At 44.2% G+C, this 18022-nt stretch overlaps 1 protein-coding gene across 11 annotated transcripts in view; it reads left to right on the forward strand.

Moving 5' to 3' along the window:
• MBP (myelin basic protein) overlaps positions 1 to 18022 on the forward strand; it is a 126247-nt gene that overhangs the window by 36008 nt on the left and 72217 nt on the right. For 10 of the 11 annotated variants that reach the window (XR_010323428.1, XR_010323430.1, XR_010323429.1 and 7 more), the window contains one exon: positions 10829 to 10916. Coding sequence is in view for 6 of the 11 variants with exons in the window: in XM_064294381.1 (XP_064150451.1) it covers positions 10829 to 10916 (88 nt within the window). In the remaining 5 variants the exon portion in view is untranslated. Of the gene's footprint in view, positions 1 to 4313; positions 4337 to 10828; positions 10917 to 18022 lie in introns of those variants that run through there. The other variant, XM_064294389.1, reaches the window with a different exon arrangement.

Below are 18022 nucleotides of genomic sequence, written 5' to 3' on the forward strand. Positions count from 1 at the left end.
GCCCCCATACATATTGTACACTCGGTGCTGAGGTGGAGCATTTGTTGATTGAATAAGTGAATGAATGGATAAAGCACTACTGTACAAAGTATCTGTAGAATGCTCTCCAGTTTGCCCCCCTCACCATGGCTGCCTGGTCGAAGGCCTGATGACTGACCTGCTGGGTGTGTGGTTATTGTTGTTGGGTACCACCAAGTAGACTCGGACTCATGGTGACCTCATGTGACAAAGTAGGGCTGCCCCATAGAGTTTCCCAGTAATCTTTACTGAAGCAGATCTCCAGTGCTTTCTCCTCTGGAGCTGCTGGGTAGGCTGAAACTACTAACCTTTTGGTTAGCAGCTGAGTGCTTAACCACTGCGCCACCAGGGGGGAAAACTAGCACACAGAGGGCGGATAGCTGCTCACCCTCACCCACTGGGAAATGGGAGATGGAGAGCTGAAACCCAGGCCCTTAGAACTCCAAATCCACTGTGGGTTTTCCCTGGGTCACACTTCCTCCTATGATTACCTGTTAAAACCGACCGTCATCAAAACCATCTCACAGAAGGGGAGGCAGAATCACTACGGAATACACATCTTCCCAGGCGCAGAGTTGCCTGGGTTCTGGGATGACACGGCCGGGGACCCTTTGAACGCTGAAGACAGTTCGCCTTCCAATTTGATCGCAGTGGCTTGGTGACTGTTAGACCCATAAACCTATCATGTCCCCGTTCTTAGGCAAGTCACATACCAAAAATGTTTTTGAGAACTCAGGCAGTTCTTAAGTTAGTCACATAATATATGTTTAAAACCTCCGGGGCCTGAAAATTAAAAGGCATTACCTTAGAGACGCCTACCAGTCTAGTCTGATACTCAGAGAACATGGAAACATCTAGACAGGTGTAAGTAAACTCTCAGACCACAAGGCACAGGCAGACTTTTCCTTGTACGAGCTCGATTGCTAACCAAAAGGTGGGCAGTTTGAATCCACCAGCCACTCCTTGGAAACACTATGGGGCAGTTCTACTCTGTCTCACAAGGTCGCTGTGAGTCGGAAATGACGACAACGGGTCTGGTTTGGTTTTTGGTGTTATTGACAGTGTCAGAATTCATTCCCTCTCACTTGCTCTCTCTCCTTCCTTCCCTCCCTTCTTCTCTCCCTCTGCCTTTCCTTCCTTCCTCTCCCTCCTCCCCTCCATCTCTCTCTCTCTCTCTCTCACACACACACACCACCCTACAAAAACCCACTTGACCTCAACTGCAGAACATCAGACTGCCCCTCAATAGGTAGATGACTGTAATAGCAGCACGTATACTCAGAGCTTTCAGATATCGATTACTAACTGTCCAGATACCCCGCAGCAGTGCTGTCCACTAGAACTCTCTGCAGCAATGGAGATTTCCAGATCTGGGCTATCCAACATGGCAGGCGCCAGACACACGTCGGGAATACCCATAAAGGACAGGCTGGTGTACTCTAAAGGAGCCCCTGACTGGTACGGATGGTTAAGCTCTTGGATGCTAACCAAAAGCTTGGAGGTTTGAGTCCACCCAGAGGCACCTCAGGAAAAAAAAAGCCCTAGCAATCTATTTCTGAAAAACCAGCCATTGAAAACCCTATTGTGCACAGTTCTACTTTAATACACATGGGGTCTCCATGAATTGGAGTCAACCTGACAGCAGCTGGTTTGGTTTTGGGTTGTGGTATGCTCTAAACTACAACAAATAAATTCTTGAAAATTCAAAACATATCTACATCTGACTTGAGAATAAGCCAAACGAGTATAACGTGAAACGATGATTCCTCTTTGGTTTTGTAAAGCTGTGTTTGTATTTAACCACCAAGAGCCATCCGTGTCAAGCGAACCCTGTTGCTCCCAAGGAGAAATGGCAATAGGATCCGCCAATGGAAATTTCATGTGGATACTGTGTTCGAGATGCAGAATTCCTACTGGCATTCTAGAATAGCCTCATTAAATGGCACGTTATAGCACGCTCCCAAGTGGTGTGAGTCAGGAGGGCTTTTGCCTTTGGATTAGACGCAGAGTGAGGGGCACACACTCCAGTTTGATGTGGAGGTTTCTTCTGACTTTTCAGGTATTTTGTTCCATCTGATCAACTGGGAACACGAATACCTTTGTATGTCTGGGATGGCACAAGTCTCTCAAACATAAATGTGATTATGAAAACATAAAGTATAATTAGCAAACAAAGCCAACCCCTCAACCACCCTTATTAAAAATAATGTCAGGATGATTACTGAAGGGTGTCTCAAGCCAATGTAAAACCAGCCCTGCGAAGTGCAGGCAACAGTTGTTGTTGTTGTTATCAGTCGCTGTAGAGTCAGCTCTGATTAATCGCAATCTTATGTACAACAGAACAAAACGTTGCCTGGTCCTACGCCATCTTCATGATTGTTGGTATGCTTGAGTCCATTGTTGTGGTCACTGTGTATTTTGAGTGCTTTTCCACCTAGGAAGGAGCCCTGGTGGCACAGGGGTTAAGCACTCAGCTGCTAACCGAAAGGCTAGCGGTTCATACCCACCAGCTGCTCCTCAGGAGAAAGATGTGCCAGCCTGCTTCCATAAAGATTACAGCCGTGGAAACTGTGGAGCAGTTCTATACTGTCCTATAGGGTCGCTCTCAGTCGGCATCAAATCAATGGCAATGGGTTTGGTTTTGGGGTTTGTTCCCCACTTAGGGGTCTCATTTTCCAGCACTATGTCAGACAGTATTCTGTTATAATCCATAGGGTTTTCACTGGCTAAATTTCAGAAGTAGATCAGGAATAGTGTTGCAGCCAGCATGGTACAATTAATGCAACTTACGGTCAAGTTGGCTCCAACTCATGGCTACCTTACGTATAACGGAATAAGGCATTGTGTGGTCCTGTGCCATCTTCGTGATCATTGGTATGCTTGAGTCCATCGCTGCAGCCATTGTGTCGATCCATCTCATTGAGGGTTTCTCTCGTTTCCACTGGCCATCTATATTACAAGCATTAATTTATGAGCACATCACTGACTGCCATGGGGATGGTTGTGGTCCCCCCTCATTCCCAACATCTCTCCCCTCCCATGCTAGCTCCCCCATCATCTCTGAGTGGGCCACGCTCTGAGCCCCTTCCCAACCCACCCTGTCTTGGTAATATCCAGGAACATCCAGCTGAGGCCTTAGAATCCTGGGCCCCCTGCTTAGGTGAAAAGAACTAGGGACTCAGGACTCATAAAACCCCAAGGGAGATGCAGACGCACGAAAGACTCTCCTTTTCTATATTCTTTCACCCACATTATAGGTTATATAAGGCTGGGGAGTTGGGGCACAACTTAGTTTTTATCAGCAACTCGATTTGCAAACAGCTAACTTTAAACCGTCCCTGGGTGGTACAAACGTTTAATGCACTGGGTGGTACAAATGGTTAGAGGTTCCAGTCCACCCAGAGATGCCTCAGAAGAAAGACCTGGCAATCTATTTTCAAAAAATCCATCACTGAAAACCCTGTGGAGCAGAGCTCTACTCTAACACACATAGGTCACCATGAGTAGAGGTCCACTTGATGGCAACTGACTTTTTAACTTTAAACAGACTTTTGGAACACAAAAGTGGTTAAACATAAGTGATATATTTACACTTGTTGTTAAATATCAATTAAATAAAAATAACATAGTTTGTGTAAAATTGGAGCCCTGGTGGCACAGTGGTTAAGAGCTCGGCTGCTAACCAAAAGATCAGCAGTTCAAATCCACCAGCCACTCCTTGGAAACCATGTGGGGCAGTTCTACTGTGCCCTGTAGGTTCGTGATGAATTGGAATCGATTCCACAGCAACGGGGTTTTGTGTGAAATTATAGGAAGACTGAAATATGCACCCAAGGGTTACGTATCTTGGATATTCAGTAATCAACAAGCGTGTCTTCTTTGTGTCTTCACGGAGTGTGACTTTCAGGGGATGGGAGGTGGGTGCAGAAGGAGGCAGCTGGCTTCACCGGGTCAAGAGCCTATTCTCCTGTGAGTTGGACTCAGAAAGCCTGTCTTCCTTATTTCTAACTTTGCTCCATAATATCCCTACCCGCTTGTTCCCCGTGTCTGTAACACTGCATTATTTCATGAGAGCTGACAGCAGAGAAGGAAGGGGGGCCTGTTCTCAAAGACAGAACACAAAACAGCAGAAGCAGGGTTAAGTTTTTTTTTTTTTTTTTAAGTGGGAATGTGTTTGAGCTTGCGCTGGAAGACTGTGTTATGGTGAAAAGTTTTCAGATTCGGTTTCGGCTTTGCGTGTGATTGATAACAGGAATGTTGAGCAGGCGTCACAGAGACTTACTTAGGAGCTATCAGCGACTCAGGCGGAAGTGCCAAGGTGATTAAGTACCTCTAGGGAGGGAGGGTGAGCTGGGTTTCGTGGGCGGGGAAAGTCTATTAAGTATCTTTCTGTGATGTTACATAGGACAGGCCTGGGGGTGCAGTTTCGATGGGAGGTTGTTTTTAGTCACTAAGCCATCTTTGTTGTACTTGCCACTTTTAAGGTTCATGTGCTCTAAGACTGTGTAATTTCAGACATGCCACTTGGTAATTGTGTTTTTGAAGAAGGGTTTATTTCGGACTCCGAAAGTGGGAAGGCGTGCCCTTTCACATGAAATCTCTGTGCTTGTCTTTACTGTGGCGAAATCCTCTTTATATTTAGAAAATGCTCTTAGACTGTTTTACTGGAAATCTAACCTAACATTTCAAGTTGTCAGAACGATATTTCCCTTTTTTTTCACTCATTACTTCAGTGATCTGATTTTAAGTTTAAACTTGCAAGCAAGAATTTTTATTTGCTGGAATACATTTGTGAAAAATTATCCTTCTGTGTTTGTAAATGTGTGTGTGTGTGTGTATTAGTGTGTGTGACTGTGTGTGAGAGTGTGTGTGCACAGATGTGTATGTGTACAAGTGCATGCATGTGCAGGTATGTGTGGGTGTTTGTATGTGTATATTAGTGTCTAAGTGTGCGTGATTATGTGTGAGAGTGTGTCCATGTGGGTGTGTATGTGTGTATATATTAGTGTGTATGTGTGTATGTATGTGTGTTAGCCTTATGTGAGTGTGTCACGTGTGCATATGTGTGCATATCCATGTGTATGAGTGCACATGTATGTGTATGTGTGACTGTGTATGTGCACATTGCTGTGTGTGAGAGTGTGCTTGTGTGCGTGCATGCGTGTGCATTAGTGTTTGTATGTGTAAGAATGTGTGCACACATGTGTACATGTGTGAGTGCACTGTGTGCAGGTATGTGTGATTGTGTATGCGTGTGTGTGACTGTGTATGCACGTGAGTATGTGCACCCTGATGTGTGTGATGTTTTTGTTACCTGTCAGAATTACACACTCTGAAATCCCAGTCGACATCTGCACAAACGCCTTCTTGTGCTCAGCCCAGCTCTGAACTTGGAGGAGAGTACACGTGAACCCCCTAAGTGCAGTTAGGCACCTGCGTGAATTTAATCACCAGATAAACAAAAGCCTAGATAAAATTCACGATTATGGTTCTAGGGCATGAATCCTAAATTATACTTTACTGCAAGTCGTATGTAACCAAACACAAGTTTTAAGTAAATAAAGTAAGTTAGTAACGACACTAATTACACATGGCGATTTAAGATTGCTGCAATGTAGATTATTCATAGATATGTGCACTACTGCTATGTTGTTGTTGTGTGCCATTGAGTCCATTCTGACTCACAGCGACCCCATGTGACAGAGCAGAGCTGCCCCTTAGGGTTCCCTAGGCTGAAATCTTGATGGGAGCAGATCGCCAGGTCTTTTGTCCCACAGAGCCACTGGATGGGTTTGAGCAGCCAACCCTTCAGTGAGCAGCTGAGCACGTAACCTCTGCACCACCAGGACTCCTTCATTCCTACTTTACTGTCTCGTAACCTTATTAAGTCACTTAACAAATACCAGTGTCTTAAAGTTTAAATTTAAAATGTTACTTTAAATATTGTTTTCAAATGTGTTGGTAGGAATTTCTTCCTTCTAGAAATCAGTTTTGCTTTCTTTAACAATCCAGTGACATTTGAGACATTCGTGATGTTGTTCAACCTCCACCTCTGTCTATTTCCAAGAAGTTTCCATCACCCCGAAGGAAAGCAGCACCCATTTGGCACCCATTCAGCAGTGGCCCGCACCCTCCCCTCCCCCAGCCCCAGGCAGCCACCAGTCTGCTTTCTGTCTCCATGGATTTGCCTATGCTCACTTGCATTTTTCTTGGAGAACTTAGTTGTCACCCCTTAGAATGGGTTGACTACTCCATGGAGAGGGTTTCAGAAGATTTTGTATTGTGCATCTTCCTGTAACCACATCTGAACCTGCCCTTACTACCAACTATGAAACGGGAGAGGGTCTGTACCCTGAAACACCAGATTTCCCCTGATGGAGTGAAGGATTGGTCTTGATTGGTCTTGATGATTGCCATCTATCAGCACTTGTGCTGATGAGAGTCTGAAACTCGACCCATTTCTTAATCAAGTTCCTGTGACCCCTTTCCATGTCGAATGGGAGAGAAACAAGCACCAGCCTGACTTGTGACTCCAGCTTTGAGAGCAGGTTGAAGCAGGCTTGCTGTTAGTGACTCACCTGCCTGATCCCAGGATCAGGGATGGTCGCACTTGGCTTTGGAGAAAGGTACCGGTGGAGATCAGCGACATCACATATTCCCACATGGGCTTGTTCCTTTAGGGCAGAGGAACCAGAACGCAGCTGCAGTTAGAGTTCCATGTAAAATGTGTCTCTCTTTCTCTTTTGGTTCTTAATCCTATTGCATTGACACTCACGCTGACACTCCATTTTACTTAAGATGACTTTATTTCCACCGTTTCCAAAGACCTGCCTATAGAAAACAGTCAGGTGATGCCTAGTAGCAAAATAAATACTAATGACAACTGGCCTTGACCGTGTCTTGGCTGAGGGTCAGGTCCTGCTAGAAGCTTGACACATATGATCCCATTAAATGTTCAGAGTAATCCTAGGAGATAGGTAGTATTCTCATGCCTGTTTCACAGTAGAAGAAGAAACTAGAGAAGTTAAGAAACGTGACAGGGCCATGCAGTTGCTCAGTGACAGAGCTGGGTATATGTTCACAAAATTGTTTATGTTCTATCAGCACGCTTGCCTTTTGAGCAAAGATCTATCCTTAACTATTTGCCATTATTAACCTTCCAGCATATGGGCATTACAGGAAGCAATTAAACGAAGAAAACGTGCAAGCGTGTTGTTGTTAGTTGCCATCCCGTCGATTCCGACTCGTGGCAGCCCTATGTGTGCAGAGTAGAACTGCTCCATGGGGTTTTCCAGGCTGTGACCTCTCAGAAGCAGATCTCCAGGCCTGCCTTCCAAGGTGCCTCTGGGTGGGTTTGAACCTCCAGCCTTTTGGCTAATAGTCAAGCACTTAGCCATTTGCGCCACCCCACCGGGGCTCCTAGGGTAGTATCTTTAGGGAAATTAGGCAGGACAGTTTCTGTAATATAAAACCAAGGAAAAAGTGATTTGCTTTCAAATTAAGATTGGAGTTTCCCCTTGCTGAATGAATGCTCTTACATGAATTGGCTCTAAGTGCATTTTAATCAAACTTGAAATTCACTGGACTCCCAAACTCTTTAAGTAAAAGAGCTGCTTGAACAGAGTCTTCCTCTCACCCTCTCCTCTTCCTTGCTCACTCCCTCTCAGCCTTCCTTCCCAGCCCATCCTTCCCACTCTGATCAGCAGCTGATACTGCAGGGGCTTCCAGGAATAAGTGGTAGGATATTTGTGTTCCTGAAATAGAAGTCTGCATGTCCAGTTACATAACGGGCCTTGATAAACAGCTTTATTATGACCCTAGTGGATATTTATTTACTTCTAAGAGTCAGGGTTTAAAGAAAATCCTAGCACAGTGCTTTGCATTCATTATGTAAAGAACGCTGGAATCTTAATTATACTACAGAACAATCTTGCAAGGAGTATGGCTTTAAGATAAACTATTAAAAGGTCTATTTCCTAATTGAAGATAATGTTTCCCTTAGGAAAGCGGCTGCACAGGGTAAATCCCCTGTAGTCCCTTTTAGTAATGCTGTGATGTTTCATTTTTAACCACTGGCACACTGATCCTCGACTTCCTTTTTTCCTTTGTTTTAATAGCTTTATTTATATGCAACTCACATACCATACAATCCACCCATTTAAGACGTGCAATTCAGTAGTTTTTAGCATGTTCACAGAACTAGGCAACCATCACCACAGTCAATTTTAGAACATTTTCATCACCTCAAAAAGAAATTCCATATGCTTTAATTCTAACCCTCTATCTCCCCATCCCTCTCAGCCCAAAGCAATCCCTACAGGCAGTCCCCGGGTTAAGAACAAGATCCATTCCTAAGTTAGTCTTTAAGTCGAATTTGTAGGTAAGTCGGAACAGGTACATAGTGATCTTACATAGCGTCAGTCAAATGTTTGTCTTAGTATACACAGGTGGTCTCAGGGTTATGGAGTTATGAACGTCCAGTTTATGGAAAACTCGTACTTAAGAATGGACTGCCTTAATAGGCTTTATGGCAGCCTGTTCTTAAGTATGAGTTGTCCGTAAGTCAGCCATTGGTAACCTGGGGACTGCATTCAATCTACTTTCTTTGTGTATGGATTTCCCTGTTTTGGACATTTTTTATGAATGAAATCATACAATGTGTGGTCTTTTGTGACTGGCTTCCCTCACTGAGCACAAAGTTTCCAAGGTTCAGCCATGTTGCACTGTGTATCAGTACACGGACATGGATATAGGCATGGGGAGTGGAGCGCCACCATCGCCAGCCAGTGCAGCCATGCACGTCCCTAAAGTTCAGGATCCTAGGAACGACTGCTGGTTTAGGACATGCTCTTCTCAGCTAAATAGCTGTAGGCCCTTTAACCTTTTTCTGTAAGACACTTTGTCGCCTCTCTATTCACTCTGAAATCATCCGCTTCTGTTTTCTAACTCTTAAGCCTTCTCGCTGGGGAATATCTGTGCCCACACTGAGGGTCCAGATTGGAGAGATCCGGCCCCACTCCTGCACCCCACCTGTTTTCATGTCTCCCCCTTCAGCTGTTGACTCACCCCTGGGCTTCCTGTACAGGTGCTGAGCAGGGAAGGCCCTGGGCATACCAGGTCTCCTTGTGGCTGAGGGTGAAGCATGTGCCACTCCTACACAGTGCTGCTCCTACGAGTCATAGCCAGGGCCAGAGCACAGGTGCCACTGTTCCTGGCACCACAGGTATGTGCTATTAGGGCATTCTTAATGGATAGGGCCACTTCCAATCCCAGGGATCAGGCCCAGGCTATCCAGGGTCATCCAGGGCCATCCAGAGCTACTCAATATAATCCAAGGGCTATCCAAGGTCATTTGGGGCACCCAAGGTCATTCAAGGCCACCCAGGGCCATCCAAGTTCACCCAGGGCTATCCAAAGCCATGTAAGTTCATCCAGGGCCATCCAGGTGATAGAATTCCACCACACTAGGTGAGAGGGGCAAAGAGGTCACCAGCTATGTATGTGAGGCATAATCAACCTATCTTCTCTTTGACAAATCTTGCTTTCAAATCCTGTAGTCGCCATTAAACCTTCTGCTTGACTCATGGGGATATCTGCTGGTGACTTGAGTAGAAGGGATTCCAGCAAAAGGTGTAATGAGGTTGTTCATTTGTTGTGCCACTGCTTCTGTGTTCTTGCTCAGAATTAGAGCTGAAACCTACAGAAAAGCTACATTAAGTTCCTCCTGATTAAGCCAGCTGTACCAAGAGAATGCTTGAGATCTCAGGCAGGGAAAACAAGCCTGAATTCAGAATCCTCTTTGAACCCCAAGACTCTATTTCAAACCTTGAAAACATAAATGAGAAAATGTGACTATCTGCTAAAAAAAGTATGAAGAGAAAAATGCATTGCACTTATTTTTTATATTTTTTTTTCTTTTTATTGTGCTTTAGGTGAAAGTTTACAGCTTAAGTTGGCTTCTCGTACAAAAACGTATGCACACATTGTTATGTGACCCTAGTTGCTAACCCTATAATGTGACCGCACATTCCTCCTTTCCACCCCTGATTTCCAGTGTCCATTCAAGCAGCTCCTATCCCTTTCTGCCTTCTCATCTCACCTCCAGACAGGAGCTGCCCATTTAGTCTTGAGTATCTACTTAAATGAAGAAGCACAGTATCATTTTATGTCTTATAGTCCAGTCTATTCTTTGTCTGAAGAGTTGGCTTCAGGAATGGTTTTCATTCTGTGTTAACAGGAAGACCAGTGGCCATGTCTTCTGGAGTTCTTCTAGCCTCAGACCATTAAGTCTGGCCTTTTTACTAGAATTTGAGTTCTGCACCCCACTTTTTTCCTGCTTCATCAGGGACTCTCTGTTGTGTTACCTGTTAGGACAGTCATTGGTGGTAGCTGGGGACCATCTAGTTTTCTGGTCTCAGGCTGATGGAGTCTCTAGTTTACGTGGCCCCTTTTGTCTCTTGGGCTAATATTTTCCTTGTGTCTTTGGTGTTCTTCATTCTCCTTTGCTCCAGGTGAATTGGGGCCAATTGATACATCTTAGATGGCTACTCACTAGCTTTTAAGACCCCAGACACCACTCAGCAAAGTGGGAATCAAAACATTTTCTTAATAAACTTTGTTATGCCAGTTGACCTAGAAGTCCCCTGAAGCCATGGTCCCCAGTTCCCCAATCCTGCTACACTGTCTCTCGAAATGTTTGGTTATGTTCAGGAAACTTCTTAGCTTTTTGTTTAGTCCAGTGGACATAGCACTTATTTTGATGACAAAACATTATATCTTAAGAAAGGATTTTTTGTCCCCCGCTCCTCAGGATGGTGATGCCAATAGAGGAGAATCAGAAAAAAAGAAGAACCTTCGAGAACTTCCCCAGGAGACCTCAGAAGACAATGACGTATTTGGTATGTAACATAAGAATTAGAACGTATGATCTCAGGTGATAGTTGTGTGGAAATACATTCTCATTTTGGGAGGGTTTTTAATTTTTTAATTATAGGAGTAATCTATGAGTCTCTTCCAATCACTAAAAATGCACTGAATAGAAAACTTGGAAGGTCAGTACCCCTTCACTGCCCTCACCAAATCCCATTCTCCCCCTCCATGGCCACTGTGGTTACCACAGCATCTGAACCCCTTATTTCTTGCATGCCTTCCTGTGCACATAGACACCAGAGATCTTCCAGGTTTTTCCTTCCTCTGTGGTATTTCTTGAATCATCTGTTTGTGTGTGAGCGTTAGAAAACCTAACAGCGACGATAAAAAAAGAACTAAGAAGAAGTGAAATTATCCCAGAACCTAGATACTGTGGTGTTTATTTTATCAACAAAGAGGATCCAGGAGGTGTCTGGAAATAACTCTTTTCTATACAATTTCATTTTTTTATAGTGCCTTCCTGAAGATAAATTGCCTTTACATGTTGTTACTCATCTTTGTTTTGGCTTCCCCTCTCCATGAGTGAATGAACATGTTCATACTTGATCTGTACGTTAACAGGACTTGCCCATGGTCACACGGCTAAACAGAGACTTAGAGCCAGTCTGTCCTGACATGGATCCTCTTTTCTTTCCTCCACACATCCCTAAGGTGAAGAGAACAGTATTAAACATTCTTGAATCCTGACGAAGCATCAGAGGAAACCACCCCCACCTCCACTATTTGCCTTCAAGCTGACTCGGACTCATGGCGCCTCCCTCCCCCCCACCATGCGTGTTAGAGTAGAACCGTGCTCCCTAGGGTTTCCAGTGGCTGATTTTTTGGAAGCAGATTGCCAGGCCTTTCTTCTGAGGTGCCTCATGGTGGCTCAAATCACCAACCTTTTTGCTAGTACCTGAGTGCATTACCCATTTCCACCACCCAGGGCTTCCATCAAAGGGAAAGGGAGCAATTTTCTAACTACTAACTAGGGTCAGTCCACCTTGTTGGTTGTAGGCACTCAAGTAAAGGGCCATCCTCGTCGCATCTCTGTCCCTGACCTCTCTGCTGGTTTATAGTGAGGTCTTCCTTTATACTTCACTTGCTAGGAAAGATAACCTACCCAATTGTTCTGTTCCTGATTAACCTGCTTCTTCTGAAAAATCCCTTTCTCTTCTATAATCCCATCCATCTTGAGTAAACACACAACTGTGGAAGTATGTTAAGTGCCATGGAAATCAATGTAACTCCAAGGCCCAGAGACTGGAAGGGATGAGGATTTGTTTCATGGAAACCAGGCAGGCGAGTCTGCAGGAAATCCCATCACATCTCCTGCTTTCTGCTCGCTTCATATTGATTTTCACAGAACTCTTCTTGGGGGCTTGCCTGGGCATATGCACCACCTTGGGTGGTGGGGTGCTCAGTCCTCAGTGACAAAGAGTAGAAGCAGCAGCATGAGGGCCCTTCATAACTTGGAGGGTGGCCCCCTTCTGTGCATCCGAATGGAAGGTCTGAGTGCTGGAGCTTTTAAGAGTAAATCCATTCATAAAACTCTAAAATTAAAGAGTTTCTACACTACCACTTTACTGCTGTTTCCAGTGACATATATATAAAAGACATAATAGGAAAGGGCATAATATAGACGTCCAATTTTAGGTTTTACATATGAATAAAAGTAAGTTTTAGAATTATTCCAGCCAAGCCTACTTATTTTTTAAAGCAAACATCATCTTTATCCTTATTCCCGTAGTTAACTGCTTTTAGGATTACTCCTAACAATGTCAGCTGTTCTGTTACAATCAATTATAAAAAAAAATAAACAGCTGTTCTTGATATTCACAGTAGGGACCCCCAAACTTTGAGTTAGCAGACACGAGTCAGCCTTGTTCAACCTCAGCTGGGAGGGTTTTGTTGCTCTGCACATGAGAACACACACAACCTGGCAATCTCTTTTTACAGCCAGGAAAATCCTATGGTGCAATTCCACTCTGTCACACGTGGTCACTATGAGTTGGCATTGACTCAACAGCACCTAACAACAACATATTTATATATATATACATATATATATATATATAACATATATGGAAACCCTGGTGGTATAGTGGTTAAGTGGCTGCTAATCAAGAGGTCAGCAGTTCCCATCTGCCAGGCACTCCTTAGAAGCTCTACCAGGCAGTTCTACTCTGTCCTGTAGGGTCGCTATGAATCGGAATCAACTCAACGGCAGTGGGTTTGGTTTTGGGTTTTTTTTTTTATAACATATACACCATGTAATGTAAAAAAGATATTCTACATTAAACCCTTTCCTTAAATTTGGAAGGTGGTGTAATTCCTGAAGCATTTTCAAAGGCAGTCCTCCTTAACCTTTTCAAACAGATGTTCAATATGGAGAATTCTCATCTAGGGTTGAATGTGAAATGAATGGAAATGCAAGATATTTCAAGCATTTCACACTTCAGTGTGTCTTTTGTGGGAAAGAACAAGACCCCAGGCAATCTCATGCCTGTTGAGTTCACTGTGACAGCTCTTGCTGGGTCCACGGAACAGCTGCCCATATCTGCGGGGTGAGCGTGCCTCTCTCCATGCCAGGCATTCCAGTGCAGAGGGATTGGGAAAGGCTTCCTGGTGTAGTCATCTCCACAGCATTTATGGCTGGTGTCCAGTCAGGCTGAGTCAGAACCAAAGGGGAAGTGCGAGGAGCTTGCCGTCTGAAGACATCCACACTTCATTTGACAACGGGCAGGGTGGATTCTGAAAATGCATTAGCCATGAAGATGGCACAGGACCAGGCAGCATTTCGTTCTGTTACACGTAAGGTTGCCATGAGTCAGGGCCAATAACAACAGCAACAGGGCGGATGGCATTGCTAAGTGTACAGCAATCACGGGGCAAAGCAAACTTGTGCTCCCTGCCAGTCAGGCTGCTTTGAAACCCGTAATTTCCCATTCTTAACTTCTTGGAATTGAGATACATTCCAGTCTTAGAGTGCAGCGCATGTGGATGGAAAAAGCGACTAAAATCAGGCTGGAGAATATATACATGAGACTTCTAAAATTATGATGTATTTGTATAAACATTTCTCCAAATGTGATCAGCAGCTCCCTCCCACTTTAAAGAGAGATCTCTTCTTAACTGGGTAGTAAATACTCTAAGTACAACAGGAAACCAGGCTTCTCTGTGTTCTGTGGTCACTGACCACCACGACTCAGTCATTGGCAAACGCCTCACCATCATCAAGCTCCTGGTCGCCATTTTGTTCACGTGTCAGAAGAATTGGGGTAGGGAGAATGTAGGGAATGTGGAAAAAAAGTTTTACCTAACAAGTTTCTCTAGGACACACATACTAGAGGTTTCTGTGAATGTCAGGAAAAAATAATAATAATACTGTACTTTAGCTGGTAAACGAGTCTCTGACTGAGAGACATTGTAGTCGGGGCTGTGACTCTGTTACTGGCATGAGAAGTTGCTAGCTCCCCACATACTGAATGTTTAAAACCACAAATTGCATAACTAAAATCAGGCAAGCTTCCTTCCTAATCTTGGTGAAGTCCAAAGCAAATAGTTTATTGAACCATGCACGTGAAAGTTCTATTTACTTTTTCATTTCATAGGGAAAATGGCACAAGAGGGTTGTTGTAGATCTGAGCAAATAACTCATTAGGATGTACTCTTTATTTCTTCCAGTTCATTAGGATGTACTTTTTATTTCTTCCAGTTACTGTTTGTTTGTTTTTCCTGAGTTTTGCGATTATACTGTAGGATGGCTTTGCATAGGCACACAAGGAAGAAGAAAGCATTGTAAGGTACAGTGGTATAGAGAACAACGTGTTGCCCACGCTTGCAGAAACCGGGTAACTTTAGGTAGACCAGTTCTGAGGATTCTTTGAATGACACACTCACAGGCATCGCACATGCTGCCCTTGTAATTTGAAAGACAGGCAGGAAGGCAGGCAGAACTTCTTCCACCCCTGGCCTCTCTCTATTGCCCATGAATCATGGGATTAAAAGTGCAGGCTGTTTAGTTGAAGGGTGTGGAAACTGTCTCCCTGAATTACAGATCAAGGGAGAGAAACCTCCAGAAGAGGGCGCCCTGATCTTTGTGGAATTCCTGTGGTTCCTCCCAGGATGTGGTAGGCGTTTTCAGAAATCGGAGTTGGACAGATGAGGCCCATTAGGATAAATATATGCTAGATACATTCAACAGGGTGTCACAGGGCAGAGATGTCTTCATCATGAAAACATCACCTTCTTGTTTCAGGTGGCAGCACTTTACATGGCTAAGTCATGCACCTGCTGTATGTAAGGGCAAAATCCTGTTACAAACCATTAGGAAAACATTCACTAGTTCATTGGTCATACACTGGGGATAGAATTATCTATGTGTAATGTTTAGGAAAAAAGTATTCATCGTAGAAACATTTAAGAGTGTTTGTGTTTAATACATGCTGTATTAGTGTCCTAGCGCTGCTGTAACAAAACACCACAAAGTAGATAGCTTACAAGTACAGAAACATATTGTCTTGCAGTTCTGGAAGCTGGAAGTCCAAATTCAGGGGCATCAGCAATGCCATGCTACTTCCGGAGGCTCTAGGGGAAGATCCTTCCTTGCCTCTCCCAGCTTCTATAGACCGGGGCATTCATTGGCTTGTAAGTGCATGTTCAAGCAGCTACCTTCCCTCTTTGTGTCTCTGTGTATCTTCTTCTTTTCTATGAGGACACCATGCAGACGGGCTTAGGACCCACCCTACTCCAGTATGACCTCATGTTAACCTAACTGATAAAAAAAAAAAAAAAAAAACTGATAAGATCACCTATATCCGAACAAGGTCACGGTCACAGGTGGGGGTTAGGACTTCCGCATATCTTTTCAGGTGACATTATTCAATCCAAAACACACACACACATATATTTATTTTGCTTTATTCCACAAAGTTTAGGTTAGCTTACTCTAAGGACATATACAGGGAAAAAATAAAAAGAAAAGTGCAAAGTCTAGGTCACACAAAGTAAGGCCATAAAGGTATCAACCACAGAACAGTTGCTACAGTTGAACTTCTCACTAATTTAGCCAGCTTCCCACCTGCCTAAATGGAAAGTTAGGCCCAGCTGTTTAAAATTTCTCATTTTTCTAATGGGCATACCAGCCCAAAAGCCAAGACAAGAATGCAGAAAGAGACAGGAAAACTGGAAAAATGGATACAGGGAACCTGGAGTGGAGAAGCGGAGGGTGTTGACACATTGAGAGGTTGGCAGCCAACTTCACAAAACAATTTGTGTATTAATGGTTTAATGAGAAACTAATTTGCTCTGTAAACTTTCACCTATGTCACGATTAAAAAAAAAGTAAAATGTCTCATTTTTCATAGGAGGCAGAAAGTATATTTCCATCACCTTTTAGCTTGCGTCTTGGCTTTCTCAATGTAAGTAGGAGTAACCGGACACCTACCTGTGAGTAACAAGCATGTTACTGCAGTAAGCACGCAGGATTCCCAGGTTACACTCAGTGCTCAAACGGAGAAAAGATTGAAGTTGTCAAGGGTCTCATTTTACTTGGATCCACAATCAACACCGATGGAAGCAGCAGTCAAGAAATCAAAAGATGGATTACACTGGGCAAATCTGCAAAGGACCTCTTTAAGGTCTTGAAAGGCAAAGGTGTCACCTTGAAGACTAAGGTGCGGCTGACCCTAAGCCATGGTATTTTCAATCACATCATATGCATGTGAAAGCTAGACAGTAAGAAAGACCGAAGAAGAATTGATGCCTTTGAATTGTGGTGTTGGCGTAGAATATTGAATATACGTTGAACTACCAAAAGAATGAACAAATCTGTCTCAGTAGAAGAAGTACAACCAGAATGCTCCTTAGAAGCAAGGACAGTGAGGCTGCGTCTTACATACTTTGGACATGTTGTCAGGAGGGATCAGTCCCTGGAGAAGGATGTCATGCTTGGTAAAGTACAGGGTCAGCAGAAAAGAGGAAGACTCTCAATGGGATGGATTGACACAGTGTTCTGTGGTACACAGGGTTGCTATGAGTCGGAACCAACTTGACAGCGCCTAACAACAACACTCAGTGCTCTGTACCACTCGCTGTTACTCTCAGAAGGGAGTGTGCAAACATTCCCCAACAGGAGCAACACTTTGTCTAACAAATTCTAAGAATTGTTTTCTGTTTTAAATCTTTATCACAGGTAACAAGCCCTAGGGTAATCAAGGACTTGAGGTATTTTTATGGCAAATGTGATTAGTTGTAATGAGCTTCCACAAAAGCCAGAGATACAAAATGCGTCTTCAGCCATAGAAGGCCAGGATCTATAGACCCAGGTGCACAGCCTTCCAATGATCTGATCTGGCCCAAGGAGAGAGTTGACAGGACTTGAGGTCACTTCCCTTGACCGCGACTTGGACGGTGTCTGATAGCATGGAGCACCAGGCCCTGGACTCTGAGAAGGACCCCATGACTGACACTCAGTGACGCTGGTCGATATGGCGCCTTACGACTCAGTTCCCAGGAGAAGAACGTGGACGTCAGGGAGAGATGGCCTGACTGTTGACTCAGCAGTCAGCTCACTGTGTAACTGGGGATGTAACATCATCTCTGCTCGTCTGTTTCCCTCTCTGTAAAACAGTACGTCCTCACGACCTTCCAGTGTGTTACAAGGACACAGTGAAATAACATGATGCTTTCTCCACAGTACGCATCCATGTTTGTACTACTTTAATCCATATCTATAAAATGAGTAATACATGCTCCTGCTTAATTAGTGGAGTCCCTGAGTGTTGCAAACCGTTAATGGCTCGGCTGCTAACCGAAAGGTTGGCTGTTTGAGTCCACCCAGAGGTGTCTCAGAAAAAAAGCCTGGTAACCTACTTCCAAAAGGTCACCATTGAAAACCCTAAGGTGCACAGTTTTTCTTTGACACACGTCAGCCTCAGGGGCTGCAATGAATGAGGAGCATGCGGAAACAAACATGCAAAACCAAGCTCCCGGCTTTGAGCGCAGCACTCTAAGTCAGCCTGCCACCTCCGCCAGCTCACGCCCTAGTGGTCAGGGTGGCGGGTCCATTCCATGTCCTCTTGTCACGCTGGGA

Source organism: Loxodonta africana, chromosome 11 (genome assembly GCF_030014295.1).
Source record: "Loxodonta africana isolate mLoxAfr1 chromosome 11, mLoxAfr1.hap2, whole genome shotgun sequence".
Lineage (NCBI taxonomy): Eukaryota > Metazoa > Chordata > Mammalia > Proboscidea > Elephantidae > Loxodonta > Loxodonta africana.